General features: G+C 49.1%; 1 protein-coding gene across 1 annotated transcript in view; it reads left to right on the top strand.

The window, feature by feature from the left end:
- SLC25A13 (solute carrier family 25 member 13) overlaps positions 1 to 16302 on the top strand; it is a 109443-nt gene that overhangs the window by 68409 nt on the left and 24732 nt on the right. Inside the window, exons 14-15 of the mRNA XM_073677316.1 lie at positions 6847 to 6987; positions 10964 to 11102. Coding sequence (XP_073533417.1) covers positions 6847 to 6987; positions 10964 to 11102 — 280 coding nt within the window. The remainder of the gene's footprint in view (positions 1 to 6846; positions 6988 to 10963; positions 11103 to 16302) is intronic.

The raw sequence follows: 16302 nt of genomic DNA, 5'->3' as shown, positions 1-16302 counted from the left end.
TGCTCATCTACTCCCTCCTCCATGTCTGTATTGACCTTGTGCAATGGGCACAGTCATGGGGGACAGATAAGGGTCTTCCCCAAACTGTTCCTACAAAGCTGAAGCTACAATTGTACACAATGTCTTGTGCTAAACCATTACGTTTTCTCTTCATTGTAGCTGAGGGTCTGAGGCCGTCCCCTGATAACAGCCCACAGCATTATCCTCCTCCACCATCTGTACAGCGGGCACAATGCAGTCAGGGGGTAACGTCCTCCTGGAATCACCAAACCCAGACTCCTCCATCAGACGCAGATAGAGAAGTGCGTTCCGTCTCTGCACAGAACACGTCTCCTCCAGAGTCCTGTGGTGGCGGCTTTACACCACTCCATGCGACGCTCGGCATTGTGCTTGGTGATGTGCAGCTGCACGACCATGAAGCTCCCGATGGGGGCGCAGTGTTAGTGCTGATACCAGAGGAGGTCTGGACTCTGCAGTTATGGGGTCAGCAGAGCGGTGGTGACTTTTCTGCCCTCTGCTCCTCAGCACTTGGCCTGGCTCTGTAACGCTACGGGGTCTCCACTTCGGGGCTGAGTTGTTGCGGTTCCTTCCACTCCTCAAAAATACCACTCACAGGTGATGGGGGAAGATTTGAGGGTTATACCCTGGGGGCGACTGAGGGGCCAGATGTTATACCCTGGGGGGTGACGAGACTGAGAAATCTGAATGCAATGGTTAAGTGTCCCAGTACTTTTTCTCCATACACTATATCGCGCATGGTTTCCGGGCGTCCCTGCGCTGCCGCCTTCCTTCCTCGCCTGCTCTATTCTTTGCCTCTATTACATGGACTCGTATGTATTGTGACTTTTCTACCTGCCGTACGAGGATGAATACACTTACCGAGGACATGGTTGCTACGCACTCTCTTCCTGTAATTACTATTATCCATGCCAACCTCACGATCCGTGCCACTCACAAACCTTTGTGCCCATTGATAACATTCCCCGGCCTCTCATGGGGTCGGTGTCACATGATCCTCTCCACTTTACTCTCCAGTCGAGCGTCACCGGGTTCTGACTCCCGAGACCCCGCGGAGTTCACCTTGCATGGTAATTACTGGGAATTAGTACGCATGGCTAATTTTGTCCACTTCTCCATTGTGCAATTTTCTGTTTTGTAAATTTGATTCTCCCCGTTCATCCTTTTTTATAAACCCATGAGCCTCGTGACCCCCCGGTTCAGCGATCAGCTTTTTAGCTGCTTTCATCACATTAAATAGACGCAGTAAAAATGTGTCTGGTCTTTGTGCCGAAGGGAACACACAAACTAAGCTCGAAGGTCAACGCTAAGGAGGAAGCACGGATCGTGGCGGAGAGAGATATCGTTATTAGTAGCAGCAAGTTATATTTAATTTTGCAAAAGTGTAACTTAGAAGGCCAGAAAAAAAGACTTGACGCCCCGTCGTGTTGACCCTCGGAGCGAGCCTCTTTATTTTAACCTTCGGCAATGAAGCAAGAGATTCGAGACGTCATCCACAGTTGTAAGCAAAGCTGAGGTCTTCACGTCGGAGCCTCAACGCGTAACCATTTTTTTTTTTTTTTTTTTGCATCTGCGTGGAAGAGCAATTCCTCCCTAGATCTCGGGGCTAGACACAAAAAGCAACATCTCTGCTGGATAACAATGACGTAATCGATCATCATTCGACCCTTTTTAACCCGAAAGGCTCTGCAATCCCAGCTCTGACCTTCAGGATTTTACTTAAGACGCCTCCTCTTCACTTTGGCTGCTTGATTGACAGCAGAGGCAGAGTTTATGCTGCGTGATGTCACCACTTCCCCCACCGGCTGAAAACTTGGGCATCTGCCGCTCTTCTTCTGGTTGGCACATGCGCGATGCCAAGCTGCACGTGCATCATTAAGCCCTCGTGTGCAATAGCATTTTAATTTGTATATGGATGAAAATTAGTGTTGAGAGAGTATGTTCTGTCCGAGTATGCTCGGGTCGAGCTCCGAGTATTTACGGCTGCTCGGTGATATGGTTAAATCGCTCCCGTGTGCATGATTTGCAACTGTTTGACAGCTTTATTACATGTGAGGAATGTGTAAGAAATAGACATTCCTCACATGTAATAAAACTGTCAAACAGTCACAAATCATGCACACAGGAGTGATTTAACCTACTCACCGAGCAGCCGTAAATACTCGGAGCTCGGCCCGAGCATACTCGCCGAAAGGGTTAATAGAACATACTCGCTCAACACTAATAAAAATACAGTTTGATGCAGTGGAGCAAAAGATCGCAGCAAAATGGTTGTTACACACTGGCCTATCTTGAACTATCTGACTGCCTACTGAAAATGTCGCTTCTATTAGGGTGGGCTCAAAAAAATGCATCCCTCTTATGATTGTGTGACACTGGCATTGCAATGAAAAGCGATGTCACAGCTCACCTCCTCCCCCTTCCCTTTACAATAACTGATAACACCTCCTATATACAGTAAACACAGGATCCACCATTCACAATAGGTGATGTCACAGCTCACCTCCTCTTCCTCCTGTACAATGACTGATAGGATCCACCATTCACTATAGGTGATATCACAGCTCACCTCCTGCTGTACAATCACTGATAACATCTCTATATACAGCAGATAACACAGGATCCACCATTCACAATAGGTGATGTCACAGCTCACCTCCTCTTCCTCCTGTACAATGACGGATAACATCTATTGTGAATGGTGGATCCTATCAGTCATTGTACAGGAGGAAGAGGAGGTGAGCTGTGACATCACCTATTGTGAATGGTGGATCCTGTGTTATCTGCTGTATATAGAGATGTTATCAGTGATTGTACAGCAGGAGGTGAGCTGTGATATCACCTATAGTGAATGGTGGATCCTATCTCCCTCTCCCTTCACTATGACCTTTGCACATGCTCATTAGATGCGTCAATACAAAGGATAGGACCAGAATCTGTTCATTGTAACTACAGGAAGTTAGAGTATAACATTGCTCCGCTGCCTTTTAAGCCTGTAAACCAAGCACTTGCTATTAGTTACTGTCCGTCTGTACACAGAGTATTATCATATTGAGCAGTTGGAAACTGTATTATTAACCCCTTTACCTGCGAAGCCTGTTTTCACCTTCATGACCGGGCCAGTTTTTACAATTCTGACCACTGTCACTTTGAGGTAATAACTCTGAAACTCTTCAACGGATCCCCCTGAATCTGAGATTGTTTTATCGTGACATATTGTACTTCATGATAGTGGTAAAATTTATTTGATATGACTGGCGTTACTTTGTGAAAAAATCGGAAATTTGGCGCAAAAAGCTGTCTAAGGACACCAGGGACAAAATTGTAGACCTGCAAAAGGGTGGGATGGGCTACAGGACAATAGGCAAGCAGCTTGGTGAGAAGGCAACAACTGCTGGCACAATTATTAGAAAATGGAAGAAACACAAGATGACTGTCCATTTTCCTCTGTCTGGGGCTCCATAGAGGATCTCTCCTCGTGGGGTAAGGATGATTCTGAGAGGTCAGGAATCAGCCCAGAACTACAAGGACCTGGTCAATGACTTGAGAGCTGGGATCAGTCTCAAACATTACCGTTAGTAACACACTACTGTCATGGATTAGAATCCTGCAGGGCACGCCAAGGTCCCTCTTCTCACGTCTGCACATGTCCAGGCCCATTTGAAGTTTGCCAGTGACCATCTGGATGATCCAGAGGTGGCATGGGAGAAGGTCATGTAGTCAGAGGAGACCAAAATAGAACTTTTTTGTATCAAATCCACTCGATGTGTTTGGAGGCGGAAGGATGAGTACAACCCCCATTAACACCATTCCAACCGTGAAGCATGGTGGGGGAAACATACTTTGGAGGTGTTTTTCTGCAAAGGGGACCGAACAACTGCACCGTATTGAAGGGAGGATGGATGGGGTCATGTATCGCAAGATTTTGGCCAACAACCTCCATCCCTCAGTAAGAGCATTGAAGATGGGTCGTGGCTGGGTCTTCCAACATGACAATGACCCGAAATATACAGCCAGGGCGATTAAGGAGTGGCTCCGTAAGAAGCATTTCAAGGTGCTGGAGTGGCCTAGCCAGTCTCCAGACCTGAGCCCAATAGAAAATCTTTGGAAGGAGCTGAAACCCAATGTTGCCCAGCAGCAGCCCCGAAACCTGAAAGATCTGGAGAAGATCTGTATGGAGGAGTGGGCCAAAATCCCTGCTGCAGAGTGTGCAAACCTGGTGAAGAACTACAGGAAACGTCTGACCTCTGTAACTGCAAACAAAGGTTTCTGGATCAAATATTAAGTTAGGCTATGTGCCCACGATGCAGAAATGCTGCGGATTTTTCCTGAGCGTTTCTGCATCTCCCTGCCAGAAAAAAAGCATGCGGATTGTACATGCGGATTGTACATGCGGATTGTACATGCGGATTGTACATGCGGATTGTACATGCGGATTGTACATGCATTTTTCCTGCCAGGGACATGCGTAAGTGAAGCGTTTTGCGCATGCGGGTTGCCAAGCGCTTTCCAAGCGATTTTAGCATCACTTGGAAAGTACTTGACAACTTGGTCACACTATATAAATCCATCCAACCGGCAACCGGCATGGATTTATATAGTGTGACCAAGTAATAGTTAAAAAAAAGAAAAAAAAAGAATAAAAATGGTAAAAAAAAAAAAACATACTCCCCTTCTGATGGCCCCCGGTCTCCTTATCCGATGTGTCCGGTCTTCCCGTTGTCTCGCGGTTGTGTAAAAGGACCTGCCATGCTGTCATTCAGTCATGTGACAGGTCACGCGACCGCCGATGTCAGCGGTCGCGTGACCCATCACATGACTAAACCTTGCAAAATCAGCAGCGTATCTCCTTTTTTTTTTCTTCTTTTTAATTTTGGATAGGGGTCTTGGGTGGGACAAAAACACCAAAAAAACAAACATATTTGCAAAAGATGCGACATATAAAACTGCATTGAAACAAGTCTTTGGTAATACTAGTGTTCTTGGGATTGAAATAAAGGGAAAAGTTTTTGGATTACGTGCGTTCAGATTTGTATTTTTGCCTTTTTTTTATAGCTAGATGTATATATATTATAGTAAATTTTGAGAGGCGAGATTCTCCTTTATTTTCAGCAGCTCCCTGTACACAGAGCCGCAGTAACGGGCATGCTAGCTGAACACCATGTTGTGACACAGGAGTCTGGGACCTAAATGCCTTTGTAATGTCAGTCAAGTGGGTTGTTCTGCAACTTGGCCGAACTTCTAAGCACTCCGCCACACACATGAAGATGAAATGCTGCACACTTTGATTTTTTTTTTTTTTTTCCTTCTCCTTCCTCCCTCTTCAGAACATGGCATTGCTGGTCACAACTTGTGAAGTTTTCAACTAATCTGTTTCTACCAGTTGGAATTATTCATTCCATAAGATTCCTTTCCACCTTTCCAGACGTCCGTTGTCATTCTCACCACTTTTTTTTCTTTCTATTCCTATATAAGACATTTTGTTATACCTTTGGATCGGTGCAATATGAATGAAATTATAACTGCAATTATACTGATTACTATGGTCAAGAATTTATAGGAGCAGTATTATAGGAGTTATATTCTTGTACATAGGGGCAGTATTATAGTAGTTATATTCTTGTACATAGGGGCAGTATTATAGTAGTTATATTCTTGTACATAGGGGCAGTATTATAGTAGTTATATTCTTGTACATAGGAGCAGTATTATAGGAGTTATATTCTTGTACATAGGGGCAGTATTATAGGAGTTATATTCTTGTACATAGGAGCAGTATTATAGTAGTTATATTCTTGTACATAGGGGCAGTATTATAGTAGTTACTGCATATTCTTGTACATAGGGGCAGTATTATAGTAGTTATATTCTTGTACATAGGGGCAGTATTATAGTAGTTATATTCTTGTACATAGTGGCAGTATTATAGTAGTTATATTCTTGTACATAGGAGCAGTATTATAGGAGTTATATTCTTGTACATAGGGGCAGTATTATAGTAGTTATATTCTTGTACATAGGGAGCAGTATTATAGTAGTTATATTCTTGTACATAGGAGCAGTATTATAGTAGTTATATTCTTGTACATAGGGGCAGTATTATAGTAGTTACTGCATATTCTTGTACATAGGGGCAGTATTATAGTAGTTATATTCTTGTACATAGGGGCAGTATTATAGTAGTTATATTCTTGTACATAGTGGCAGTATTATAGTAGTTATATTCTTGTACATAGGAGCAGTATTATAGTAGTTATATTCTTGTACATAGGGGGCAGTATTATAGTAGTTATATTCTTGTACATAGGAGCAGTATTATAGTAGTTATATTCCTGTACATAGGGGCAGTATTATAGTAGTTATATTCTTGTGCATAGGGGCAGTATTATAGTAGTTATATTCCTGTACATAGGGAGCAGTATTATAGTAGTTATATTCTTGTACATAGGGAGCAATATTATAGTAGTTATATTCTTGTACATAGGGGGCAGTATTATAGTAGTTATATTCTTGTACATAGGAGCAGTATTATAGTAGTTATATTCTTGTACATAGGGGGCAGTATTATAGTAGTTATATTCTTGTACATAGGAGCAGTATTATAGTAGTTATATTCTTGTACATAGGGGCAGTATTATAGTAGTTATATTCTTGTACATAGGAGCAGTATTATAGTAGTTATATTCTTGTACATAGGGGGCAGTATTATAGTAGTTATATTCTTGTACATAGGAGCAGTATTATAGTAGTTATATTCTTGTACATAGGGGGCAGTATTATAGTGGTTATAATTTTCCACACACAGTATAATCATGTCTTGTATTTTAGGCTGGTGGCTCACAAGTAATATTCACCAATCCCCTGGAAATTGTGAAGATCCGATTGCAAGTGGCAGGAGAGATTACCACTGGCCCACGTGTTAGCGCCCTGAGCGTTCTCCGAGATCTGGGCTTCTTTGGACTGTATAAGGTAAGTCGTCATCATTTTCTGTGAAGAGCTCTCCTTGCTTTGAATCATTGAGTTGCTCCTTGCACAGAGGTTTAACACGGAGGAAACCTCCTCATACAAGTCCATATTACAGATCCGCATCGTTACACTCCATTGACTTCTGCAGTATGGGATCTATATTACTACTTCTTCCTTTACCATGAATCTGCCCCTTTCCAAACAAGCGGCAAAAAAATCTAAGAAACTAGAGAATCGCTGAATTGTTTGGGGTCCCAGAAAGGTCAGAAAGTGTACATGGGAGGCTGTATTACAGCAGCTGGCCCCATTACAGTTACTAGGACTCTGCTGCAGCTCCCCGGGAAAACTGGCTATGGGGCTTGCTACTACACCAGCGCTGCATCCCCTCGATTTTCAGTATCAATGGATGTCCCAATCATAGACTGTCGGCATATCCTAGTGCTGTATGCCGCCTTCATTTTAAAAAAATTCTAACACCCCCTTAATTTACATTAACCCCTTCATGACTAGGTGATTTTTGTATTGGAAGTGGAGAAAGAGTTAAATATAAAAAAAAAAGTGTATGGCTATTGAGAGATTATATTATATTTTTTTATTTATTTTCCACCATTATTTTTGGGGTTTTGTATTTGCACCGTCCATTTTGCGGTAAAATTTGACCTGGTAACATGACTTCAAGACTGTTCGATCGCACCAAGCGTACAAGATTTATTTTTTATTCTTTAGTGGTTAAAGAAACTTTTTTTAAAAAATAAAACTTTTTTTGTCGCGATTTTCTGAGACCCGTAACTTTATTATTCTGCCAAAGTTGGAACTGTGTTTTTTTTTTTTTTGCATGGGAAGATTTTATTTTTTTTTTATGGATAATATTTTGGGACGAATTGCACGTTTTGATTGCTGTCTTTTTGTGTTTTTTTGTTTTATAGGGATGTACGGCAACTGAAAAATTTCGATTATTTTTTTTTTTTTTTTTCCAGTACTTGGCGCACATTACAAGCACTTTTGCAATTTACTATTAATTTAAATATTCATCAGTTCTTGAGATATTAATACTTTTTGTTTACAGCCTGTTACCTTGGAGACCGACCACCGCTGCTGGATGGCTTAACAGACGCAGTGCTCACAAGCTCTTTTCTATTCAACTTTTAAGAGTGTTTTTTTGTTTTAATCAATGCAAGAATATCTGGTACTAATCTCAGATTAGAGTTTACAAGCTAGACCGCAGTGGTGGTCGGTCTCCTAGGCAACAAGGTGTAAACAGAAAAAAAAAAAGTGTTTAAAAACTCAAACGGCTGCAAATTTTAATAAGCGGTAAATTGCAGAAGTGTTTGTATTTACAAGCTCTATCTAAAAAATATCCATCTATGAAGACCGGAGAATAACCCTTTGCTTCTCTTATTCTCTTTCATGCAAAATATTGAAAAAAAAATTGATACAATTTTTTTTTTTCCTGCCGGATTATCAGATTTTGAATTATCAGAATATTCACTTTAATTGCTCTTCCTTCATAATAAACTTGTAGAAACAGTAGCAAATATTTTAGAGAAGGTGTCCATTTATGTAAATGGATTAAATGGACCTTTACACCCCCCCTCCCTCCCCTATCTAATAGCATTTGATCAGGCACCCCTTCACAGGTAATCCTTGGGGTTTCCATCCCTGATTTCGCCGGGGGAGGTGGACAACGTTGGAGTTGCTGCCTATTGTTTGCAGCCATTGACTCCAAATGGCAATTATTTCTAGACCTGTAAGGTATAAGGGAAAGGAAGGGGGGAGAAAAAAAAAAGTACTTAAGAGGGGGTGGGAGCGTATACAGGTGACAGGAGCATTAAATAACCCCAGCAGACAAGGTGCACCTCTGTCTTCTATAGATGAAGGCTTCTCCCTCCCCGTCTGGCATTTTCCCCCTTGCACGAGACAATGTGCATTCACTGCAGGAGACCGGGCTAAGCCTGCGTCTCCCAGACGTGCTGGCTCCTTCTGCCCAACCCGACACAGAGGTGCCTTTGTGAGCGTAATTACTCTCCCCTTGTTGTAGAGATGGCTGTTTTTTAGAGCCTCCGTTTGCAGGTACGGCTGCTTTTTTTTAATTTTTTATGGAATATGCAAGAATTAGCATGCTAAAGAAAAGCTCTCCAAGCCTGGTGGGTAACCCCCCCCACCCCTGTCCGTCCATCAGTCCCACCTGGAGCAGTAAGGGGTTAAACACGACTTTTTATGTTTATACAGCATCCTAATAAATGATCTCTCAGTCCGGACATTCGTCATTTCCCGACAGAAGCCGGGACGTAACTCAGCCTAACACAATGGGTGACACCTGACGTGGCGGCCCGTAACCGCAGCCGCTGCCTATTTATTTATTTATTTATTTATTTATTTATTTTTATTATTTGCATTTTTTTCTTTTTTAGATTATTAATTGAGATTTAATGCCTCGCCGCGATTCGTTTGCAGATTATTTTATACACGGTAATAAAAAAAAAAAAAGTTGTTTTGCATTCATTGGATGAATGCATCCACATACGAGGGGGGGGGGTGGAAATTTATGGATAAATGATGGCGCATTCTTTGTGCACTGGGATGACGAGCAGCGGGATTTATTGGTACCAAGAAGTGGGGGGGGGGTTTAATGGGACGGCGACTTTATATTAAAGGGGATTGATAGTTTTCATAGGTAAGCAGTAGGGGTCGCTTACCATTTTTTTTTTTTTTTTTTTTTTTAATATTGAAAATAAGTGGTGCCACATATGTCAATATCATGCACACTTTTAAAACTTGGCTAAAACTTTAATACTTTACCTCCCTCATTTTCCGTCCTCAGGGTTTTTGCGGGGATCGGGGTGATTGCTGTATTTATTAAAATTCTTCACATTTAGGTTTTATATATATTTTAAAAAAAATTATGTATAGAAAAATCAATGTAAAAATGTACAGTACAGAGCAAAAATATTTAATGCATTAGGGTGCGACAGGCCGCGAAGCCAACGCTCTGACTACCCTGATGGACCAATGTGCGCACATCTTTGTTTCGCTGTATTTATAATGTTGCACATTTTATGTTTAGATAGATTTTTCTATACATAAAAATAAAAAATATGTAAAAATAAATTTGGTACAACACTGAGCAAAAATATTGATGCTGATGAATTTAATGCGTTAGGGTGCGACAGACCATGCCGGTGGCACTCTGACTACACCGATGGGCCAATGGAACAGTTTTATTTCACAGTCACGTGGTTATTGGCTGAGTTAGACGCTCTGTGACGCCGCACCGTTATTCTACAGATAATTCTTCCTCCCTACCTGCCCATGTACAAGCGTATTTGGCAGAGGGAGAGGGGAATAAGTCGCTGCCGGACAACTCCAATGGCGGCCTACCTCCCTGGGAAAGCAGATAGGTTATCTTTATAGGCTGCCCTTTGCAAGGGCAGAATGTTACAGCTGCAAGTCAGTACTCTGTTTTAGCTAAAATGAGTGCACCGGACAAAGAGATCGGGAACAGTGAATTTAGGAGAGATCTGCCCCCTCTCCCTGATTGACGGACTGCAGGAAAGCCGTTCCTCCCTATCACCCGTACAAATGTCAGCGTTGTGAATGGAGAGAGGGTAGTAAGCTGCTGTGGTCAGAGGTGATGGGCAATGGCCTATCTCGCCATAGGACAAAAGGATAGGGCATGTTGAAATCAAACAGCCAAATCTTTCTCATTCAGAGGAACTTGGAAATTCCCCCCATATAAATGGGATGTTCAGCCAGTCCCAACGAAATCAGCAAGTTTACTCTACATTAATCTAATATATAGGGGCACAGACATCATCTCTCTCTAGGTTCCCAGGACTGACGGCACCGAGGCTTTCCAGCTCCTGAGTAAAGGAATCAGTCAGCCGCAGTAAAACGTGATCTGACCGCAGCGTGTGAACACGTTTATATCGATAGAATTGCTCATCTGTACTTGACCCGTCTTGGTTTGTCTCCCACATAGGGCGCCAAGGCCTGCTTTCTCCGGGATATCCCCTTTTCGGCCATATACTTTCCCTGCTATGCACACATGAAAAGCGGCTTCGCTGGAGAGGACGGCAGAGTTAGCCCCGGGTATCTCCTCTTAGCTGGAGCCATCGCCGGTAAGTAAAATGCGTTTGTGCTCCTTAAAGGGGTTCTCCACTTTATCACACGTTACACGGCTGCCCAGTCCCCCCCCCCCGGCTGCCCAGTCCCCCCCCCCCCCCCGGCTGCCCAGTTTCCCCCCCCCCCCCCCCCGGCTGCCCGGTCCCCCCCCCCCCCCCCCCCCCGGCCCCCCCGGCTGCCCGGTCCCCCCCCCTCCCCGGCCCCCCCGGCTGCCCAGTCCCCCCCCCCCCCCGGCTGCCCAGTCCTCCCCCCCCCCCCCCCGGCTGCCCGGTCCCCCCCCCCCCCCGGCTGCCCAGTCCTCCCCCCCCCCCCGGCTGCCCAGTCCTTCCCCCCCCCCCCCCCCCCCGACTGCCCGGTCCTTCCCCCCCCCCCCGGCTGCCCAGTCCTCCCCGGCCCCCCCGGCTGCCCAGTCCTCCCCCCCCCCCCCCCCGGCTGCCCAGTCCTTCTCCCCCCCCGACTGCCCGGTCCTTCCCCCCCCCGGCTGGCCCGGTCCCCCCCCCCCCCCGGCTGCCCAGTCCTCCCCCCCCCCCCCGGCTGCCCAGTCCTCCCCCCCCCCCCCCCGGCTGCCCGGTCCTCCCCCCCCCCCCCCCCGGCTGCCCGGTCCTCCCCCCCCCCCGGCTGCCCAGTCCTCTCCTCCCCCCCCCCCCCCCCGGCTGCCCAGTCCCCCCCCCCCCCCCCCCCGGCTGCCCAGTCCTCCCCCCCCCCCCCGGCTGCCCAGTCCTTCCCCCCCCCCCCCCCCCCACCGACTGCCCGGTCCTTCCCCCCCCCCCGGCTGCCCAGTCCTCCCCGGCCCCCCCGGCTGCCCAGTCCTCCCCCCCCCCCCCCCCGGCTGCCCAGTCCTCCCCCCCCCCCCCCCCGGCTGCCCAGTCCTTCTCCCCCCCCGACTGCCCAGTCCTTCCCCCCCCGGCTGCCCGGTCCCCCCCCCCCCCCGGCTGCCCAGTCCTCCCCCCCCCCCCCCGGCTGCCCAGTCCTCCCCCCCCCCCCCCCGGCTGCCCGGTCCTCCCCCCCCCCCCCCCCCGGCTGCCCGGTCCTCCCCCCCCCCCGGCTGCCCAGTCCTCTCCCCCCCCCCCCCCCCCGGCTGCCCAGTCCTCTCCCCCCCCCCCCCCCCCCGGCTGCCCAGTCCTCTCCCCCCCCCCCCCCCCGCTGCCCAGTCCCCCCCCCCCCCCCCCCGGCTGCCCAGTCCTCTCCCCCCCCCCCCCCCCCCCCCGGCTGCCCAGTCCTCTCCCCCCCCCCCCCCCCCACCCGGCTGCCCAGTCCTTCCCCCCCCCCCCCCCCGGCTGCCCAGTCCTTCCCCCCCCCCCCCGGCTGCCCAGTCCTTCCCCCCCCCCCCCCCCGGCTGCCCAGTCCTTCCCCCCCCCCCCCGGCTGCCCAGTCCTCCCCCCCCCCGGCTGCCCAGTCCTTCCCCCCCCCCCCCCCCCGGCTGCCCAGTCCTTCCCCCCCCCCCCCCCCCCGGCTGCCCAGTCCTCCCCCATCCCCCCCGGCTGCCCAGTCCTTCCCCCCCCCCCCCCGGCTGCCCAGTCCTTCCCCCCCCCCCCCCCGGCTGCCCAGTCCTTCCCCCCCCTTCCCGGCTGCCCAGTCCTTCCCCCCCCCCCCCCGGCTGCCCAGTCCTCCCCCCCCCCCCCCCCCCCCCGGCTGCCCAGTCCTCTTCCCCCCCCGGCTGCCCAGAACTCTCCCCCTCTCCCCCCCCCCCCCCCCCCCGGCTGCCCAGTCCTTCCCCCCCCCCCCCCGGCTGCCCAGTCCTTCCCCCCCCCCCCCCCGGCTGCCCAGTCCTTCCCCCCCCCCCCCCGGCTGCCCAGTCCTCTCCCCCCCCCCCCCCCCCCCCCCCCGGCTGCCCAGTCCTCTTCCCCCCCGGCTGCCCAGAACTCTCCCCCTCTCCCCCCCCCCCCCCCCCCCGGCTGCCCAGTCCTTGCCCAGTCCCCCCCCCGGCTGCCCAGTCCTCCCCCCCTGGCCGCCCAGCCCCCCCCCCCCCCCCGGCTGCCCAGCCCCCCCCCCCCCCCCCCGGCTGTTTTTTTTCTTGTCGCCATTTTCCGAGACCTGTAGCGTTTTTATTTTTTGGTACCTGGGGCTGGATGAGGGCTTATTTTTTTTTTCTTTTTTTGTGGCTTGATCTGACTTTTTATTGATATCATTTTGGGGTAGATATGATGTTTTGTTCGCCTCTTGATGCATTTTATTTTAATGTTGTGGCGACCAAAAAAAAAACCAAAACATAATTCTGGCGTATCTTTCTTTTTCTTTTCTCCTTGCGTCGTTTATGATCAGATTAATTTATTTTATATTTTGATCGGACATTTCTGAATGCAGTGATAGCAAATGTGTGTTGTTGTTTTTTTATGGGACAAAAGGGAAGTTATTTGTTTTTTTCTTTTTAATATATTTGAAAACTTTTTTTTTTTTTTTTTTGTGTTCAAGTGTCATTTGAACCTGCAATCATCCGATCACCTGTGCTACACAAAGCAACACTACAGCACTGCTATGTATAGCAAAAATCACGATCTATCAACGGCTGTCGTGACAACCAATCGGTGCCCAGCGATCACGTGACGGGCGCTGATGGGCGGGACTTGTGACTTGCTTCTGGATGGCACGTGTTTAATGCCGCTGTCAGTGATTGACAGCGGCATTTAACTGGTTATCAGCCGCCGGTGGATCTCAGATCCCCCCGCACCTGTTAGAGGTAGATGATGGCTGATTAAATCACCCATCAAGTGCAGGGAAAGATGCGGGCTCAGCGCCGGAGCTTGCATCAAAGACAATGACACTGCCACATGAAGTGGTTAATAACCGACGCGCTGTATACTAGTCGGATAGACTGTCTCTGGCGACTTTCCCAGCCTGCGGTCTGGTCTCCTCCTATGCCTGTATGTAGACAGACATCTGTCAATCCAGGGCAGTGGATGGGGAGAAGCTGCCGGGGATCCGCCTGTCCGACTAGTATACAGCACAGCGGCTATAAAAGTATTTTCCTCTATAATGCCGCAGTGCTTCAGAGTCAAACATGGCCGTCTGAGATGCTACAGCCGGTGCTTGATACATGCTACCCCGTCGGTGGACAGCAAGTATCAGCTGACAGGTTCCCTTTTAACAGCTTGGGGCCCCTGTGCAAGAAATGTGTTTAGGCCCCTCTACTTTTATGGCAACCAATCTACAGATAGATAAACATATTACATAGTCTCCTCTCATTGGGTATATTACTGTCCCTTATTATATAGTGCCCGCTCGTTATGTACAGCACCGTACCTTACAGATCGGATTCTCTTGTTACATATAACTGAAATGACGGCTGATGGGGCAGGGGAAAGCTGCTTTTCTGATGGAGGAGCTGATGGACTGGTTTTCTGGTCAGATGCTGCTCCGTCAGCAGTCATTGTATATCTAACAAGAGAGGACTATGCAAGTTAGAGAGAATATGCTATGTAAGAGATTGTGCTATATATAACAAGACCTAATACTATGTAATAATGGCATAGCACTGTACATAAAAGAGGACGCTACGTAATAAGGGACCATCCCATACAAAACTAGAGAATGGTATGTCTTAAGGGATGCCCCTTGCAGTTATAATGTTACCCATACTGAGCCCATTCCTGGGATGATGTCTCCCAACATGGTCTCCTTCTTGGTATAATGTTCCCCATCCAGGTCCACTTCCTGGTATAGTGTGTCCCTCCCTGGTCCCCATCTTAATGTCTCCCATTCTGGACCCTTTTCTGGTATAATGTTCCGCATCCTGGATCCCTTCCTGGTATACTGTGCCTCTTCCTGGTATACTGTGCCCCATCCTGGTCCACTTCTTGGTGTAATGTCTTACTCTGGACCCCTTCCTGGTATGATGAACTCCATTCTGGTCCACTTCCTGGTATATTGAAACTCCTTCCTGGTATAATGGGCCCCATCTTGGTCCCGTTCCTGGTATAATGGGCCCCATCTTGGTCCCCTTCCTGGTATAATGGGCCCCATCTTGGTCCCCTTCCTGGTATAATGGGCCCCATCTTGGTCCCCTTCCTGGTATAATGGGCCCCATCTTGGTCCCCTTCCTGGTATAATGGGCCCCATCTTGGTCCCCTTCCTGGTATAATGGGCCCCATCTTGGTCCCCTTCCTGGTATAATGGGCCCCCGTCCTGGTCCCCTTCCTGGTATAATGGGCCCCCGTCCTGGTCCCCTTCCTGGTATAATGGGCCCCCGTCCTGGTCCCCTTCCTGGTATAATGGGCCCCCGTCCTGGTCCCCTTCCTGGTATAATGGGCCCCCGTCCTGGTCCCCTTCCTGGTATAATGGGCCCCCGTCCTGGTCCCCTTCCTGGTATAATGGGCCCCGTCCTGGTCCCCTTCCTGGTATAATGGGCCCCCGTCCTGGTCCCCTTCCTGGTATAATGGGCCCCCGTCCTGGTCCCCTTCCTGGTATAATGGGCCCCCGTCCTGGTCCCCTTCCTGGTCTAATGTCTGGGCCCCCGTCCTGGTCCCCTTCCTGGTCTAATGTCTGGCCCCCCCGTCCTGGTCCCCTTCCTGGTCTAATGTCTGGCCCCCCCGTCCTGGTCCCCTTCCTGGTCTAATGTCTGGCCCCCCCGTCCTGGTCCCCTTCCTGGTCTAATGTCTGGCCCTCCCACCCTGCTCCCCTTCCTGGTCTAATGTCTGGCCCTCCCACCCTGCTCCCCTTCCTGGTCTAATGTCTGGCCCTCCCACCCTGCTCCCCTTCCTGGTCTAATGTCTGGCCCTCCCACCCCACCGTCCTGCTCCCCTTCCTGGTCTAATGTCTGGCCCTCCCACCCCACCGTCCTGCTCCCCTTCCTGGTCTAATGTCTGGCCCTCCCACCCCACCGTCCTGCTCCACTTCCTGGTCTAATGTCTGGCCCTCCCACCCCACCGTCCTGCTCCACTTCCTGGTCTAATGTGCCCTGTTCTGTTCTCCAATGCATTAAAAAACCCGACAATTATGCTCCCCTCCCCCATGATCCCACACCGCATGGAGTCCTCTTCTGCAGCTGGCGCAGGTGCCGGCAGCTGACTTCGGCGTCCTCGCCATGACGCATGACATCACTGCCATATGCCCCCAGTTAAAGGCATGCCGGTGGCATGTATAGCAGCGCAGGGAGTCGGCAGATCTCTTGCACCGCAATACATTTCAACTGAATTTGCGTCCGAGGATGCACATCTAGCTGAAATAGTCGCTGATTCTGGTGGGCCCCCTCCACCACTG

Source organism: Phyllobates terribilis, unplaced genomic scaffold, assembly GCF_046119375.1.
Source record: "Phyllobates terribilis strain yellow unplaced genomic scaffold, ASM4611937v1 Scaffold_4__5_contigs__length_816908805, whole genome shotgun sequence".
Lineage (NCBI taxonomy): Eukaryota > Metazoa > Chordata > Amphibia > Anura > Dendrobatidae > Phyllobates > Phyllobates terribilis.
This window is presented reverse-complemented; position numbering and strand designations above follow the sequence as displayed.